This window comes from Talpa europaea, assembly GCF_964194135.1.
Source record: "Talpa europaea genome assembly, chromosome: 2".
NCBI lineage: Eukaryota > Metazoa > Chordata > Mammalia > Eulipotyphla > Talpidae > Talpa > Talpa europaea.
In genome coordinates, this window is record NC_140068.1 from 111,406,925 (window position 1) to 111,425,764 (window position 18,840).

The window sequence follows — 18,840 nt, forward strand, 5'->3', positions numbered from 1 at the left end:
AAGGCAAGAGTGACTGGTTGGAACAACAAGCAAAATCTACTTTCTGTTGTCTCCAGGAATAGCACCTGAGGCAGACCTGTGCCTCAGCTTGGGCTGCACAGGGCCTTGTTCTATATCTTGAAACTTAAGCAACCCTCCAGGACCCAGTAAGCACCCTTGATTCTGGGACCGACTGCCAGCATATCAGAAGAAGATACAGACCCCAGTCCAGACCTTATAGGGACAAGCTCTTCACCGTGGGCCCTCAGCTGCATCAGGGAAGTGTATCCCATTAAGCACTAAACCACTAGAAATTCCAGACCAAACCTGTGAACCAGCCTGGGCTGTACAGGGCCTGCTCTACATCAGGGATCTTCAGCATTCACTCTTATGGTCACTGGAAAAAGACCTTGTGTCACTATTGGGTGGAGTAAACTCCCAGACACTCAGCTTATAGATCCAGAATCACCCAGCTCTCCTAGCTACCAGAACAAGACCCAGAAGTGCTTCAGGAAAGGCCCTAGCACCACTCCAGTTCCACAAGATCCCAGTAACTGTACCCACCATCAAGTAAATTCCCAGAACAGTGGGAGAGGAGGATTCACATATAACAAAACCTAACTACAGCAGAGAAAACCCAACACAAACTCTGGGAAGAAAGAAAAATACAAATGACTAAATAAGCCCTCAGGGGAAAAATTCACCACAGAGAGAAAACAAAACCCCAGAACTAAAAAAAAAAAAAAAAGACATGGAAGAGCTTTCCCTATCAGACATAGTATTCATTATGGACATATCAAGAAAAACAAAGAATGGGAAAATACAAAGAAAACTCAGAAAAAGAAAAGAATACTATGAGAAACACAATAAAAAAAAGTGATGACTTCGGGTCTCCCTGGTGGCCTAGGGGTTCCGTCTCAGTGCTATCATGATATCACTACTGTGGCCTGAGTTAGATCCCCGGATCGAACAACAGACTTTTATTTTCTCTCCTGCTGCTCCCCTCAGCAGTGTATTTCAGTAGATCTGCCTGTTCTGCTCCCTACTCTGTCTCTGGTGAATCCTTTCACCCCTGCACCTATGGCCTGCATCCCAATTCTAGTATGCATAAACAAATAAAAATAAGCCAAAAAAACCCAGAAGACCAAAATTGAAATTTTAAACAAGAAAAATCACAGAATTTCAAGAGGAAGCAAAAAATTCAAACAAAGCCACAGAGGTAGAATGAATCAAATGGCAGGATGAATATGTGAACTTGATGGTGTAAAGGAAGTAAGAAGAAAGAGAGAAAAAGAGAGAAAAGGAAAAAGAATGAAAAACTCTTAAAGAATTATCTGACTATGTGAAGAAAGGAAATATAAGAAGCATAGGAACCCCAGAAGGAGAAAAGAGAAGGGAATTGAAAATCCATTTTGGGAAATTATGGAGAACTTTCCAAACTTAAAGAAGGAACTTAACATAGAAATACAAGAAGCAAAAAGAATACCTACCTACCTAGATAAAGGAAAACTACAGCAAGACATATAATAGTAAAACTCCCAAGAGTCTAAGACAAAGAAAAAAAAGAGTGAAGCTGTTGAGGTGAAAGAAACAGATGACCTATAACGGAACACCAATTTTGCTAACACCGGCTCTTTCTCAAGAAACTACAGGCAAAAAAGAGAATGGAATGACATATTCAAAATAGTCCAACAAAGAACTGCCAGCTAAGAATACTCTATCCTGCAAGGTTTTCCTTCCTGTATGAGAGAGAGACAAGGACCTTCTTAGACAAAGAAAATCTTAGGGAGTTCACATCCATTGAACACCCAACCTCCAAGAAATAGCAAAAGTTCTAGAATCTGAACCAATGAAAGAATGAACACAAAGAAGGGAATAAGGAAATAAATAGAACTGCAAATTTAGGAACAAAATGGCAGTGACAGATATTTACAAGTAAATAATGACTCTAAACATTAATGGAATGAAGTCACCAATAAAAACACAATAAGTATATAATTGGTGTATGGGGAATATAAAAATAAAATTTATTATTAAAAAAACACAATAAGTATATAATTGGATTAGAAAATAAAATCCAAACTTCTCCTGTCTCCATGAAGCAGATCTAAGTACCCAAAATAAACATAGACTGAAAGTAAAGGGATGGAGAATAATGATGCAAATAAATGGCATCCAAAATAAGGTAGGAACAGCCATACTTCTATCAGACAAGCTAGTTTTTCATCTTAAAAATGTAACAAGATACAGTGATGGACACTATGTAATGGTGAAGGGAATAACACAGCAGGAAGACACAACACTCATCAATACACAAACCAAATGAAGAAGCACCAAAATACATCAGACAACTACCATCAAATTTGAAAACAGACACTGGAGAAAATATATATGTGGTTGTAGACTCAATACTGCACTCTCAATAATATACAGATCAAAGATACAGTAAACAAATAAGGACATGATCATCACCCTAAACAAAGAATTAGACAAAATGGGTCTGATAGACTATTACAGGGCACTACACCCACCAAAAAACCAAATACATATTTTTCTCAAGGCACATGGGTCATTGTCCAGGAAAGATCACATATTGGGTCACAAGATAAACAGCAACAAATTCATGAAGATTGAAAACATACCAAGTATCTTCTCTGACCATGAAGGTACTGAACTACAAACCAACTACAAAAAGAAAACAAGGAAATACTTCAATATGTAAAGACTGAATAATAACAACCACTGGGTTAATGAATAAATCAAAGAAATTAAAAAAAATACCGCAAGGCAAATGATTATTAGGACACACCTTTCAGAAAGTGTGGACACACCAAAAGCAATTCCTTCCTTCCTCCCCTCCCATCCTCTCCCCTCAGGTGTTCTTTTGAATTAATGTTTTTGTGTCCTTTGGGCAGATCCCTAGGAGTGGAATTGCTGGGTCATATGCTAACTCCATTTTTAGTACACTGAGGAACCTCCAGATAGCTTTCCATAGTAGCTTGCACTCCCACCAGCAATGTAGGAGAGTTCCTTTTTCACCACATCCTCGCCAACATTTGGATGCAAATGTTGTTGCTAGTTTTTTTGATATGTGCCATTCTTACTGTTATAAGGTGGTATCTCATTGTGGTTTTGATTTACATTTCCCTGATGATAAGGGATGTTGAACATTTTTTCACAAGTCTATTGGCCATTTACATTTCCTTTTTGGGAAGTGTCTTTTAAGTTCTTCTGCCCATTTCTTGACTGGATTGTTTGTGTATAGGAAGGCTATTGATTGTTGTGTGTTAATTTTGTATCTTGCTACTTTACTAAATTGGTTGATTATTTTGATTAGTTTTTCTGTGGAGTTTTTAGGGCTCTCTATGTATATTATCATATCATCTGCAAATAGTGATAGTTTTACTTCTTTTCCCTATTTGGATTCCTTGTATGTCTTTCTCTTGTCTTATTGCTCTGACTGGGACCTCCAGTATTATATTGAAGAGCAGTGGTGAGAGAGGACAGCCTTGTCTTGTTCCTGATCTTCAAGGAAAGATCTTCAGCTTTTCGCCATTGAGAATAATATTGGCTGTGGTTTGGTCATATATGGCTTTTGTCATGTTAAGGTATGTTCCTTCTATCCTGAGAATTTCAAGTGCCTTCATCACAAATGGATGCTGGACTTTGTTAAATGCTTTCTCAGCATCTGTTGATATGATCATATGGTTTTTATTTTTCTTTTTGTTGATGTGTTGGATTATACTGATTGATTTTCGTATGTTGAACCATCCTTGTGCCCTGGGATAAATCCTACTTGATTGTGGGGAATTATCTTATGGATGCATTGTAGGATTCTGTTGGCAAGGAATTTGCTGAGGATTTTGCATCAGTGTTCATTAGGGAGATTGGCCTGTAATTTTCTTTTTTATCTATTGACTTTGGTTTTGGTATTAGTGTAATGTTGGCTTCGTAGAACATATTTTGGTAGTATTCCTTTTTTTTTTTTTTTAAAGATTTATTTATTTATTTATACAAGCACTGGGTACAGTCAGAAGCATGGGAGGGTGAGAGAATTCACTAGAGACAGAGGGGAACAGAACAGGCAGATTGACGAAATATACTGCTGAGGGGAGCAGCAGGTGGCAGGAGAGGTCTATGTGCCATGTGGGACCCTCGCCAGTGGCCGGTGATTGAACTGGCACTGCAGAGGCTGCAGGCAGCTTTGCAACCCAGCGCTCAGCCGCTGCGCCACTGGGGAGGCACAGTAGTATTCCTTCTTTATCAATTTTTTGAAAGAGTTTATGTAGATAAGCACTAATTCATTGCTGAATGTTTGGTGAAATTCATTTGTGAAGCTGTCTGGGCCTATGCTTTTGTTTTGGGGAGTGTTTTGATTACTGCTTCAATTTTGCTAGGTGTTCTATTTCTTCTTTATCTAGATTTGGATGATTATATCATTCTAGGAATTTGTCCATCTCTCTAGATTGTTGAACTTGTTTGCATATAAGTGTTCATAGTAATCTCTGATTATTCTTTGGATTTCAAAGCAGTCTGTGGTGATTTCTCCTCTTTTGTTTATAATTCCATTACTAAATGTGTTTTCTACTGTTTTTTCTTTGTGAGCCTGGCTAGAGGTTATCTATTTTGTTTCTTTTCTCAAAGAACCAACATTTGGTTTCATTGATTTTTTTTTTTAATTCTATGTAACTTTTTTCTGCTTTGAGTTTTATTATCTCCTTTCTTCTACTGGTTTTAGGGTTTTTTTTTTTTTGGTTCTTTTTCTACTTCTATGAGATGTGAGATTAGGTTGTTTCTTTGAGTTCTTTCTTGTTTCTTGATATGAGCCTGTATTGCTATATATTTTCCTCTTTTTATTGCTTTTGAGTTGAACAAAGCTGAGGTCTTCCAGTAGTGTGGCTTTCAATCTCCACGAGGTGGGAGTGTTCCTTACTTTTTTCATGATTTATTTCTAGTTTGATGCCTTTAATCAGAGAAGTAGTTGGAATGATTTTGATCTTCATGTATCTGTTGATGTTTGTTTTGTGGCCCAGTATGGGATCAGTTCTGGAGAATGAGCCATGTACGCTTGAGAAAAATGTGTACTTGTATTTTTTTGGGGTGCATTGTCCTGTGGATATCTGTTAATCCCATGAGTTCTATGTCTTTATATAGGGCTCTATTGTCTTTGTTTATTTTTTTTTGTCTCATTGATCTGTGCAATGGTGAGCATGGGGTGTTGAAGTCTCCTGCTATATATGCATTTTCTTTAATGTTTGTTTTCAGAGCTGATAATAATTGTCTAATATATTTTGGTGCTCCTTCATTTGGTGAGTATGTGTTGATGAGTGTTATATCTTCCTGATATATTGTCCCCTTGATCATAACGTAGTGTCTGTCTATGTCTTTTTTTACCTTTTTTAATTTGAAGTCTCTTTCATCTGATATAAGTGTAGCTGTTCCTGCCTTGTCTTTTGGTCCATTTGCTTGTATGATTGTTTTCCAACCTTTTACTTTCAGTCTATGTTTATCTTCTGTGGTAAATGTATTTCTTTGAGACAGCAGACCTCTCCTGTCTTACCTGCTTCTCCCCTCAACATTGTATTTCAGTAGATCTGCCTGTCCAGCCCCACTCTGTCTATGGTGAATCCTTTCAGCTCCCAGCACCTTTGGGCTACACCCTTGTTCTTGTATGAATAATAAATTAAAAAATTCTTAAAAAAAGAAGTCCAAGCTAGAGAAATTTACTATTAAGAAAAAGCACTAAAAGAAATCCAAATTGGGAAAGAAGTAAAACTGTCATTATTTGAAGATGATATGAAAATATACATAGACAATCCCAAGACTCCATGGAAAAACTAATTAAAACAATAAACAAGTTCAGCAAGTTGGTAGGATACAAAATCAACACACAAAAATTAGTTACCTTCCTAAACACTAATAGTGAACTATAGGAAGAAGATACTAAGAAAGGCATCCTATTTACAATCTCTCCAAAAAATTTAATACTTGGGAATAAACCTAACAAAGGAGGTCAAAGACCTACAAAGGAAAGCTATAAAGTATCATTAATAATATGGAAGAAGACACAAATAAAAACAATGATATTCATCATCAAAGATTGAAAGAGGACATCCTATCCATTCTATACAAGCAAGATTCAGTGCACTCCCAGTAAAAATCCCAATGGCATATTTCAAAGAAATAGAACAAAGATTACTGAAATTCATATGAAATCATATAAAAACTGGAATAGCCAAAGTTCTGGCTAAAAAGAGGAACAAATGGAGGTATCACACCACCAGACTTCAACTATACTCTAGAGCCATAGTAATTGAAACCACATGGTACAGAAACAAAAACAGATGCAGAGCCTAATGGTATAGAATTGAGAGGCCAGAAATAAGCCCACACATATATGACACCCAATCTATGACAAAGCAGAAAAGAATATACTATGGAAGGAAAGAGTCTTCAATAAGTGGTGCTAAAAAATGACCTGCCACATGAAAAAGAATGAAACTAAACAATTATCTCACATCATACCAAAAATCAACTCAAAATGGATGGAAAACCTGAAAACATAAAATACATAGAAGAAAAAAAGGCAAAATATTCCATGATACAAACCTCAGAAATATCTTTGAGGACTCATCCTCAAAGCAAGGAAAACAAAGGAGAAAATAAACAACAGGGACCATATGAAACTAAGAAACTTCGGTACAGCAAAAGAGACAATGACCAAAACAAAGAGACATCCTACCTAATGGAAGAAAGTATTTACTAACCCTGTATCTGATAAGGGAGTAATATGGAAGATCTACATAGGGCTTATACAACTCAACCAAAAGAAAACAACAATCTATTAAAAGGAATGGACAGGGGCTCCCTGGTGGTACAAGGGGTTAAGCACTGCGCTATGAAGCAATCCACAGCTTCTGCAGCACAGTTCGATCCTTGGAGTGAAACCCACATGGTGAAGCAGACCTCTCCTGTCTTGCCTGCTGCTCCCCTCAGCAGTGTATTTCAGTCAGTCTGCTTGTTCTGTTCCCTACTCTGTCTCTGGTGAATCCTCTCACCCCCTTCATCTCTGGCCTGTACCCCAGCTCTTGTATACATAAATAAATAAATATTTAAAAAATAAAAAGCATGGACAGAAGAAATAAATAGGCACATCTCCCAAGAAAATGCAGACAGCCAACAGACATATGAGAAAATTGTCATCATCACATATTGTCAGGGATATGCAAATCAAAATCACAATGAGATAGCATTTCACAAGTGTGAAAATAGTTAATATCAAAAAAGCTACAAACAATAAGTGCTAGTGAGGCTGTGAAGAATAAGGAAAATTATTAACTGTTGGTGGGAATGTAGATTGGTCCAGCCCCCATGGAAAGAAGTGTTGAGATTCTTCAAAAGAGTAAAAATAGAACCAACATAGGACCCAGCAATTCCACTCACAGGCATCTACATAAAGAATACAAAACACTAGTTTTAAAGGAAACCTGTGGGAGGGGGCGGAGCAACATGGCGGCGAGGAGACGCTGCGAGTAAGATCTCCCATTAAAAAAAGTTAATAGGGAGGAAAAGCGGCAGGTCCCAGTGAGAACTGGGACACGGAAGATAAACAGACGACTCCAGCAAACTGCCCAAAGAAGAAAGTTGCCATAAAAGAGGACGAGAAGGGAGGGAAGCGCAGAACCCTGCTCCCCTCCCCCGCTCACAAAGTCGGCACTCTCCGACCGGCAGAGAGGAGGGAAACAACAAACCAAAACGGCCAACAAGAAAAACGGACACAGCAAGTGGGACTGTGAGTGGAAAGGAACTATTTCAGCCACCACACCCCGTGAACGGGAGCTGAGGCGAACCCTGCAGGATCCGCCGCGGAGGTGAGCTCCAGGCGCCATTAAAGAGAGCCCCGCCCCCCAGGAGGAGACCAGCACCAGCACACAGCCCCGGCCGCCGGTAAACTTGCGCGGAAAGTGGCGCGGATCCGGACCGGATAGCAGCTGCCCAGGTCCCCGCGCCTGCGACCTAGGCTTGCGGGGAGACGGCGGAGGCCCTCCCTGAGTGAGCAGGAACAAGGCGCCCAGGCAGGGGAGCGGGATTCAAAAGGCGCCATTCCCGCGCCACTGATCTGGGCTACAGCCCGCGTCCTGGAACTGAGGGCTTTGGAACTGAGACCCGGGGCACGAAATTAGGGGCGTGGGTTCCCCACGACGGTGGGGCACAAGGCAGACACAGCACCCCAAAGCCGTTGAGGTGTACCCTACCATCCCCGCTCTGCTCCCTGTCCCACGGGGTGGAAAATCAGCTCCCCAAGGGCTCTAGGAGAGATCTCTGGCGCCACCTAGCGACTTGACCCCAGCACAGGCTACTGAAGGAGCTAGTGGCCAGCTGGGGAGTTAGCCCACACCGGGCTCCTTCCGAACAAGTAGTCTGAGCCCACAGGGAGAGCGAGCACCCACAGCCGGGGCAGACCAGGCGCGCAGAAGAGTGTGCCTGAGACCAGACGCGCAGGGAGTGTGTCCCACATCACCATTTTAGAACAGGGACATTTCTTCAGTAAAGACTACCTGCAGAAGGCTTCCTCAGGAGCCAGAGGTGAGCGGGGGAAGTTCGCCCACGCCAGACCCCCTCTGGCCTGCAGTCCAAGCCCAGAGGGGAGCAGGAACCCACCGCCGGGGCAGACCAGGCGCACAGGGGAGTGTGTCCCCACATCGGCATTTTAGAACAGGGACCTTTCTCCAGTAAAGGCTGCTTGAAACTGACAGATGACTCCTGGAAGAACCAGAGGGGAACAGAGAAGCCCACCCAAGATGCCGGCCAGTCCCAACAACACAGTGTCCCAACGCATACGGCAAATTAGAAAACAGACAGTAGGGAGGAGAAGAACCACACGCAACCTAGCAACTCTCCAGAGAAAAAGCACACCACAAAAAGAAAGCCAGCCCCCAGATTGCAAAGACAATAACTTGGAAGAATTTCTGAGCCTTCCAGAAAGAGAATTTAAAATTGCCGTGATTAAAAAACTGACAGAAGTCATAAAGGAAAACAATGATAAGGGAAAAATAATCAACGATCAGAAGAATGCAATTGAGTCCCTAGAGAGGGAAAACAATGGTCAGAAGAAAGAAATTGAGTCCCTAAAGAGGGAAGTAAAAGAAATGCAGGAGATCAAAGAATTAATGGAAGAACTAAAGAATTCTGGGAAAAGCAATGAAAGCAGAATAGATGAAATGGAAGAACGAATAAGTAATCTTGAAGACACAGAAATAAAAAGAACCAAAACAGAAAAGGAAAGAGAAGTACGAAGGAAAAAGAACGAAGAAAGACTTCGGGAACTATCTGACTCCATGAGGAAAGGAAATATAAGAGTTATAGGAATACCAGAAGGAGAGGAGAGAGATGTAGGAACAGAGAAAATATTCAAAGAGATAATTGAAGAGAACTTCCCAAATGTGAAGAAGGAGCTGAAAATTGATATACAAGAAGCAAGAAGAACACCAAACTTCCACGACGAAAGGAAAAATACAGCAAGACACATAATAGTAAAGCTCCCAAGAATCCAGGACAAGGAAAAAATAATGAAGCTGGCAAGAGGGAAGAAACAGATAACATTCAAAGGAAAACCAATCAGGCTGACATCAGACTTCTCCGAAGAAACACTACGGGCAAGGAGAGAGTGGAGGGACATAGTCAACAGACTCCAAGAAAACAGATGCCAACCAAGAATACTCTATCCCGCAAAGCTCTCCTTCCTCTTTGAAGAAAGAATATGGACCTTCCCAGACAAACAGAAACTCCGGAATTTCATTGCAACTAAACCCCCACTCCAAAAAATACTACAAGGAGTCCTAAAGCCAGAACCTCAGAGGGATGAATAACAATGAAAGAAGGCCAAAAAAAAAAAAAGTTATTAAAATAATAAATAAATAAAATCAAAGGAAAGACAAACACAATGGCAAATACAGATGTTAACATATCAATATTAACTCTAAATGTAAATGGACTAAACTCTTCAATAAAAAGACACAGAGTTGCAGCCTGGATTAAGAAACAAAACCCAACCTTTTGCTGTCTCCAGGAAACACATTTAGCTACAAAAGATAAAAATAGGCTCAAAGTTAAAGGATGGAAAACAATCCTACAAGCAAATGGACCAAAAAAGAAAGCAGGAACAGCTATACTTATATCAGATAAAACAGATTTCAAACTCAAAAAGATAAAAAGAGACCCCAATGGTCACTACATTATGATCAAGGGGACAATACTTCAAGAAGAAATAACACTCATTAACATATACTCACCAAATGAAGGAGCACCAAAATATATCAGACAACTGTTGTCCTCTCTGAAAACAGACATCAGAGAAAACACATACGTAGTGGGAGACTTCAACACACCACTATCAACAATGGATAGATCAACAAGACAAAAAATAAGTAAAGAAACCAAAGCTCTAAATAAGGACCTAGAGCAATTAGGCTTAACAGACATCTATAGAACACTAAACCCCAAAAAAACGGAGTACACATTTTTCTGAAGCGCACACGGATCATTCTCCAGGATCGATCACATACTGGGGCACAAGACAAACATCAACAGATACACCAAGATTGAAATCATATCAACCATCTTTTCTGACCATGAAGGCATCAAACTAGAAATAAACCATAAAAAGAAGGCAAGGAACTTTCCTACCTCATGGAGATTAAAAACCACACTACTGGAAGACCATTGGACTAATGAGGAGATCAAAGAAGAAATTAAAAAATTTTTTGAATTGAACGACAAGGACGACACTAATATCCTAAATGTATGGGATGCAGCAAAAGCAGTAATAAGAGGAAAATATATAGCAATAGAAGCTCACATCAAGAAACAAGAAAGAACACAAAGAAACAACCTAATCTCGAAGCTCAAAGATCTAGAAAAAGAACAACAAAAAAACCCCAAAACCAGTAGAAGAAAAGAAATAATAAAAACCAAAGCAGAAATAAATGAAATTGAAACTAAAAAAACAATCCAAAAGATCAATGAAACCAAGAGCTGGTTCTTTGAAAAAATCAATAAAATAGACAAACCCCTAGCCAGGCTCACAAAGGAAAAAAGGGAGAAAGCACAAATAAACAGGATCATCAATGAAAGAGGAGAAATCACAACGGACACAGCAGAAATCAAAAGAATAATCAGTAACTACTATGAACAGTTATATGGAAACAAGTTTAACAATCTAGAGATGGACAAATTCCTACAACTCTACAATCACCCAAAGCTAGATAAAGAAGAAATAGAACACCTAAACAGACCAATTACAATTAGCGAAATTGAAATGGTAATCAAAAACCTCCCCAAAACAAAAGCCCAGGACCTGATGGATTTACAAATGAGTTCTACCAAACATTCAAAGACGAATTAGTGCCTATCCTTCACAAAGTCTTCCAAAAAAGTGAGAAGGAAGGGACAATACCAAACACGTTTTATGAAGCCAACATTACACTAATACCAAAACCGAACAAGGACAACACAAAAAAGGAAAACTACAGGCCAATCTCCCTAATGAACACTGATGCAAAAATCCTCAATAAAATTTTAGCTATCAGAATCCAACAATGTATCCATAAGATAATTCACCACGACCAAGTTGGATTCATTCCAGGGGCACAAGGATGGTTTAACATCCGAAAATCAATCAACGTTATCCAACACATCAACAAAAAGAAATATAAAAACCATATGATAATATCAATAGATGCTGAGAAAGCTTTCGACAAAGTGCAACACCCATTCATGATAAAAGCCCTTGAAATTCTGGGGATACAAGGAACATACCTCAACATCATAAAGGCCATCTATGACAAGCCAACAGCCAGTATCATTCTCAATGGTGAAAAGCTGAAAGCAATTCCATTAAGATCTGGAACAAGACAAGGATGTCCACTCTCACCATTGCTTTTCAATATAATACTGGAAGTCCTAGCCAGGGCAATAAGACAAGAGAAAGACATCCAAGGAATCCAAATAGGAAAAGAAGAAGTCAAACTATCACTATTTGCAGACGATATGATATTATACATAGAGAACCCCAAAAACTCCACAGAAAAGCTAATTCAACTCATCAATCAGTTCAGTAAAGTGGCAGGATACAAAATCAACACGCAAAAGTCAGTAGCCTTCCTATACACAAACAATAAATCTGAAGAAGAAGAAATCAAAAAGACCATCCCTTTTGTTATTGAAACAAAAAAATCAAATATTTGGGAATAAATCTAACAAAAGAGGTAAAGGACCTATACAAAGAAAACTATAAAACACTGTTAAAAGAAATAGAAGAAGACACAAAGAAATGGAGAGACATCCCCTGCTCATGGATTGGAAGAATAAACATTATTAAAATGGCCATCCTACCAAAAGCAATATATAGATACAATGCTATTCCAATCAAAATTTCAATGTCATTCTTCAAAGAAATAGAACAATTATTGATGAAATTCATATGGAATCACCAAAAACCCCGAATAGCCAAAGCTCTCCTGAAAAAAAAAGAAGGGAATGGAGGCATCAGACTCCCAGACTTCAAACTATACTACAAAGCCATAATCATCAAAACTGCATGGTATTGGAACAAGAACAGACATACAGACCAATGGAATCGAATAGAAAATCCAGAAATAAACCCACAGATTTATGGTCAACTAATCTTTGACAAAGGAGCAAAGAATATGCATTGGAGCAAAGAAAGTTTGTTCAATAAATGGTGCTGGGAAAACTGGGTCGCTACATGCAAAAGAATGAAGCTTGACCACCACCTCACACCATACACAAAAATCAACTCAAAATGGATTAAAGAACTAGACATAAGACCTGAAACCATAAAATATATAGAAGGAAATATAGGCGAAACACTACGTGATTTGCACATCAAAGACATCTTTACAGACACATCACCCAAAGCAGTGATAGTGAAGGCAAAGATAAACAGCTGGGACTACATCAAATTAAAGAGCTTTTGCACAGCAAAAGAGACAATAACAAAAACAAAGAGAAACCCCACCAACTGGGAGAACATTTTTGCACCCAACACTAATGATAAAGGACTGATCACAAAAATCTGCAAAGAGCTGATGAGACTCAACAACAACAAAGAAAACAATCCAGTCAAAAAATGGGCAGAAGAGCTTAAAAGAAACTTCTCTGAAGAGGAAATGCAAATGGCCAACAGGCATATGAAAAAATGTTCAACATCACTTGTCATCAGGGAAATGCAAATCAAAACTACCATGAGATACCATCTTACACCAGTGAGAATGGCACATATTAAAAAAACTAGCAACAACAAATGTTGGCGAGGGTGTGGAGAAAAAGGAACTCTTCTGCACTGTTGGTGGGAGTGCAAACTGGTCCAACCACTGTGGAAAGCTGTATGGAGATTTCTGGACCTACTAAACATAGAGCTTCCATATGATCCAGCAATTCCACTCCTAGGTATTTACCCAAAGGACACAGAAACATCAATTCCAAAGAACACCTGCACCCCTATGTTTATAGCAGCACTGTTTACAATAGCTAAGCTTTGGAAACAACCCAAATGCCCAAAAATAGATGACTGGATCAAGAAGATGTGGTACATATATACCATGGAATATTACTCAGCATTCAAAAAAGATAAACACATGCAATTTGCAGCAACATGGATGGCGCTGGAAGGGATCATGCTCAGTGAAATAAGCCAAAAAGAAAAAGAAAAATACCGGATGGTCTCACTCATAGCAGGAATCTAGAAAACTTAAATAAGGGACCAGGAAAATGAATAACTATAAGAAAGTGAAAATCAAAATCAACAAAAAACTATGAACCAGAGACACTTTTAGGGGGGCGGGGGCGGGAGGGGAGGGATTGGGGTCAGAATGGGGGGGCTGCAATTGTATGGGGAATATAACAATAAAATTTATTAAAAAAAAATAAAGGAAACCTGTGTCCTATGTTTATAGCAGCAGTACTTACAATAACCAAGAAGTGGAAACAAACTAAATGCCTCAGAAAAGAAGCATGAATCAAAAAGATGTTATATATGCACAATGGAATACTACTCAGTGATCACAATAGATAAACTCTTGTCATTTGCAACAACATGGATGGAACTGGAGGGATTATTCTAAGTGAAGTTAGCTATAGGTAAAATGATAAATAATGGTTTAACTTATATGTGGAACCCAAAAGAACTGAACAAAGGATCAAAATCAAGTTGTAAGACTGAAACTTTAAAGAAAACTGTAGACCTGAAAAGTCAGGAAAGGAGGAACAGAGAGAGGGAGATTATAGATGGGTGATGGAGGGAGAAGGCAGTGGAGTGTGATAGAAGGTTGTGGGCACTTTGGTCTTGGGAAAAGTACAGTGACTACACCTGAGGGGAGAAATTCAATGTTGTGAAAAAATAAACAAGGATGTTTCTAAACAAACAAAATAAAAACAGGCGCCTTCAATTGGTTGTTAAAATGAGTCACGAGTCATGAAACATGGATGCCTAATGAATCATGTCCCCAACTGTTGATGGTCTTTGGATTATATCTCTTTGTACTTTTGCTGGCACATTGACTTACTTGACCATGAGAATATAGCAGAATCGATATTCTGGGACATCTGAGGGTGGGTCTTAAGGAATCTTGCAACAACATTCAAGAGCTCTTAAAACACCATTCTTGGGATAGCCCCAAGAAACAAGATTGTATTTGCAAAATCAGTGGGCAATATTTACCATTTACCTGACTACTACTTGTTTGAGCTTGGGCTGGTTTTATTCATTGTCCAGGGTCCATCAACATCTGAAAGTTATCTTTCAGGCTTTAGATGGTAATTAAGACTGGGCCACAGCCTTGGTTATCCTGCCCAATATGTGGTTTTGTTTTGTCATTACTATCCTAGACAGATGTGGCAGATTCAAAAGCTTCCAATTTATCTTCTCTAGTATGTCATCTCATTTCCCATAGATCAAGGACCTGATTTAGGACCCTACTGTCCAAGTATGGTATTTCCAATTATATACCTAATGTTTGGAAAATGTTATTGGATATGGCTGCAGTAGCAGAAAAGGCACAGTGGACAGACATTAACCTTGAATTCACTTATCACGAGGCCTCTCTTCATCCACTCTAACAGGAGAGCCTTGATGATGTTTTAGGTTTTGGAGTATCACAGTCAAGTCAGACCATGTGTCCACAGCCTTGCAATATCTGGAATATCCCTTTGCCGTGTATACATTTAACTATATAAATGGAGGACATTCTTTCTGTGGAGAACTGAGGATAATATTGTAAGTGAATGCTTGCCATGGTGTTGAAGTCACTTTTTCCTCGTGAATATTACTATACATTCATGCAATGAGTCCCATAAATTGAGTAATGAATTATGCCATTTTGTTGGGGGAGAACTGTCTTAATTCTGACTGCATAGCTTAAGCAGTACTCTTAGTAACATGTCTCTGATTTTGACCCTAGGATGATATGTTGCATTAGCCATTTCCATAACTACCTGTGAGTCAAGACTCCTTGGCTGTTCCTCTGTATTCATTCTGTTATGGATTGTAAACTTATGATTTTATTGGTTCAGTTCTATTATCTATCATCTAATCTTGAGTTCCTTTTTCTACCTCACTGTTAGCAGTCCAGTTATGTGGTTCTCTATCCAATCTTCAGCTGTGGTCTTCAGTTATGTGGTTCTCTATCCAATCTTCTAATAACTCTTCAGAAAAGAGTTATTGCTGGACCCTATTAACAATTCTGGAACTCCTCCATGAGAACATTTCTAATGCCTTTGGTGAATGGCATATTTTATTTATATTCTCTTATGGAGAATAATATTATGGTGGATTATCTGACCTCACATAATGTATCCATTCCAACATTACCTCTTTTCCTTAGTTTCTTTATTCCTTTTCCTACAGTCTGTTAACTAAGGCATTTTATCATTAATTAGCATGAAGCACTGACTTTCCTAGACTTCTCAAATCAATACTACATGATTGCCACAATCTACTGCTTGAGAATTCATTGTTTCTTATTTAATGTGTATTGCTTAAAAATTCCCTTTGATACATGTGTGAGTCAGTCTTTTCCAATTGAATAATTATTTCTTAATAATGGAGTACTTAATTTATGATAGCATAAAAGTTTTATTGCTCATATAAAATATGTTCACTTGAAGAGACCACACAGACAAATAGGCATAAAAACTTCCAGGTTCCTAATACATGAGCAATATGGTAATATCTCTATACATGTTTTCATATAAAAACATGTAAAAAAATCAAATATATCAACTGATATTCCCCAATAAAATCAACATTAGATTCCATGACTAGTGTCCCTTTTTTTCATCTTTCTCTTACATTACATGCAATCTCATTGCTTATTAAACTGGACTGGATCTTACCATTTATTTTTCCTTTAACTTGTTCTCTATGCTACAAATATTATAATTAAGAATTTGAGAAAGAGCATTATTAAACACCTTATGTTTCTCTTTATCTATTATGTTTCAGAAGGGTTTTCTAGATTTCTTCAAGTCACTCTTTTACTGATTAGCCTATACAATGCCCCCTTTACTTCCTTGTTCCTCAAAGTATATATGAGTGGATTTAAAACAGGAGTGACCACTGTGTACATGATAGCAATGAACCGTTCCTGGTCCATGGAGTTTTCTGAAGTAGGACGAGTGTAAGTGAAGAGAACAGGGGCATAAAAAAGAATAACTACCATAAAGTGTGATGCACAAGTGGACAGTGCCTTTTGAAGCATGCTACAAGAACGGGTCTTGAAGATGAGATAGGTGATAATGTAGAAATAGGAAAGAAGTGTTAGAGAGAATGAGCCTATGGCAATCGTCCCTGTGACAATATTGAGCAGCCTCTGGTTGATCTCAGTGTTCCCACAGGCCAGATCCAGCAATGGCTTAATGTCACAATAGAAATGGTGGATATGATTAGAACCACAGAAGTTCAAACGAGAAGTCATTATGGCATGCAACAGGGCATGGAAAAAACCAAGAGTCCAGATCGTGACAGCCATCTGTGTACAACGTTGACGATTCATGATGACAGTGTAATGAAGAGGTTTGCAGATGGCCACGAAGCGGTCCAAGGCCATCACAGGCAATAACATGGTCTCTGTGCTGCCCAGGAAATGGAAGAAATGCAGCTGAGTTATACATTCAACAAAAGAAATTCTTTTTTGTCTAGAGAGGAAGTTTTCTAGCATTTTTGGCAATGTCACTGTGGAGTAGGTGATATCTAGACAGGAGAGGTTTCCCAGGAAGAAATACATTGGTGAATGGAGTTTAGGATCAGAGGTGACAATCAGCAAGATGGCTCCATTCCCAGTCACATTGACAAAGTAGACGACCAGGAAAATGACAAAGAGCAAAGGCTCCAGCCACTGGATATCAGTCACTCCCAGAAGCATAAATTCTGTTACTGAGGTTCGATTCTGCATCACTTAAAGAAAAAGACAAATATTACATGGAAATTTATTTCTAATGGACATCATTCCTTCCAGCTCAATATTTTACTATCTAGAAAAACAATATTTGAAAAAGGAGTATTGCCATTTTACCCAGTTCCAAATTCAGTGGTCTTATGGTATTTGGGCCATTAGACAGCTAAATTCATCATGGCTAGGACTTTATAGATTATTGTCAGTATTTCCTTTCTCTGGAGATTCATAGCATGTTGCTAACCTAGCATCTACCATCTTCTCTGACTATGAAGTTCTAAATTCTGACACAAATTTCTTTTCATCTTCGTAAATCAGCTCTAAAAGTCAAATTATTTTGATGAATAAGAAATCATATTTGCTCATACTAACACAAATGCCTTAAGCATTTTCTTATTAATTTGCCAGTTATTTACATGTCTTTATAACACTGGGGTTGTTTTTATCCCTCCAAATGGGCACATTCATAAGAGGTCAAATTTTTAAGTACTGCACACACTAATAGTTCTTGATGTAGCATAAGCCATTAAGACGTTTTCACTTAAGAAAGTGGGCAAGGATGAGCTCATTAAGTAGAGGTGATAGTGTAATGGCACTAGAATATTGGCAGTGGGTGAGTGTTGCATATGCATATCTTGAGGTGTCAAGCTGTACTCCCCAGATTAAATAGTTTTATAAATGAATGATGAATGAAAATTTGATTAAAAAGTAAAATAGTGGTAATAGTTTTTACTTATCTTGTAATGTAGGTGGGACTGAGCTGTCTCTTACTGATCTCTCCCTGATCCACATGTTTGGAAACCTAATGGTGTCATAGTGTGATAGGGAAAAAGACCACATCAATCAGCTATTAGCCTGGGGTATACATGAAAATTTATCACTCTGTAACTGATGAGGCATTGTCTTCCTATAGCATGAGTATTTATATTTCTCAAAATAAAATAAGACGCTTTGTATGAGGTCAAGTCATATATTTATTGAAACATCTTTTCTTTCCCAGCATATAATCTGTTCTTGAGACTTTCATGTGCACTTGAGAATAATGTGCTTGGTTCTTTGGAGAACAAGAGCTCTGTATATGTCTAAGTCCATATGATTAAGCATTTCATTGAAGGCAATTATTTTCATATTCTTTTTTGATTTGGACTTTTTTTGGGTATATAAATATTAATGACAGTTATAATTTCTTGCTGCATTGCCCCTTCTGATCATTAGATAGTGTCTCTGTGGGTGCATCTACTAAAAATATAAAATCTTTATGACAAAATGGATGGAACTTTAAGTTCCTGTGCTAAGTGAAATAAGTCAGAAAGTGAAAGATATATACCAGATGGTTTTATTGCTGAGAAATATATGTAAACAAAGCAAACAAAAGATAGAATGAAAGTAA

General features: G+C 38.4%; 1 protein-coding gene across 1 annotated transcript; it reads right to left on the reverse strand.

The window, feature by feature from the left end:
• Positions 1-16,520: 16,520 nt before the first annotated feature.
• LOC311188256 (olfactory receptor 12D2-like) lies at positions 16,521-17,453 on the reverse strand (the record flags this gene model as incomplete). Its single annotated transcript, XM_084259400.1, has 1 exon — positions 16,521-17,453. The coding sequence occupies exon 1, from the start codon at positions 17,448-17,450 to the stop codon at positions 16,521-16,523; it is 930 nt and encodes a 309-aa protein (XP_084115526.1). The 5' UTR covers positions 17,451-17,453.
• Positions 17,454-18,840: the final 1,387 nt, after the last annotated feature.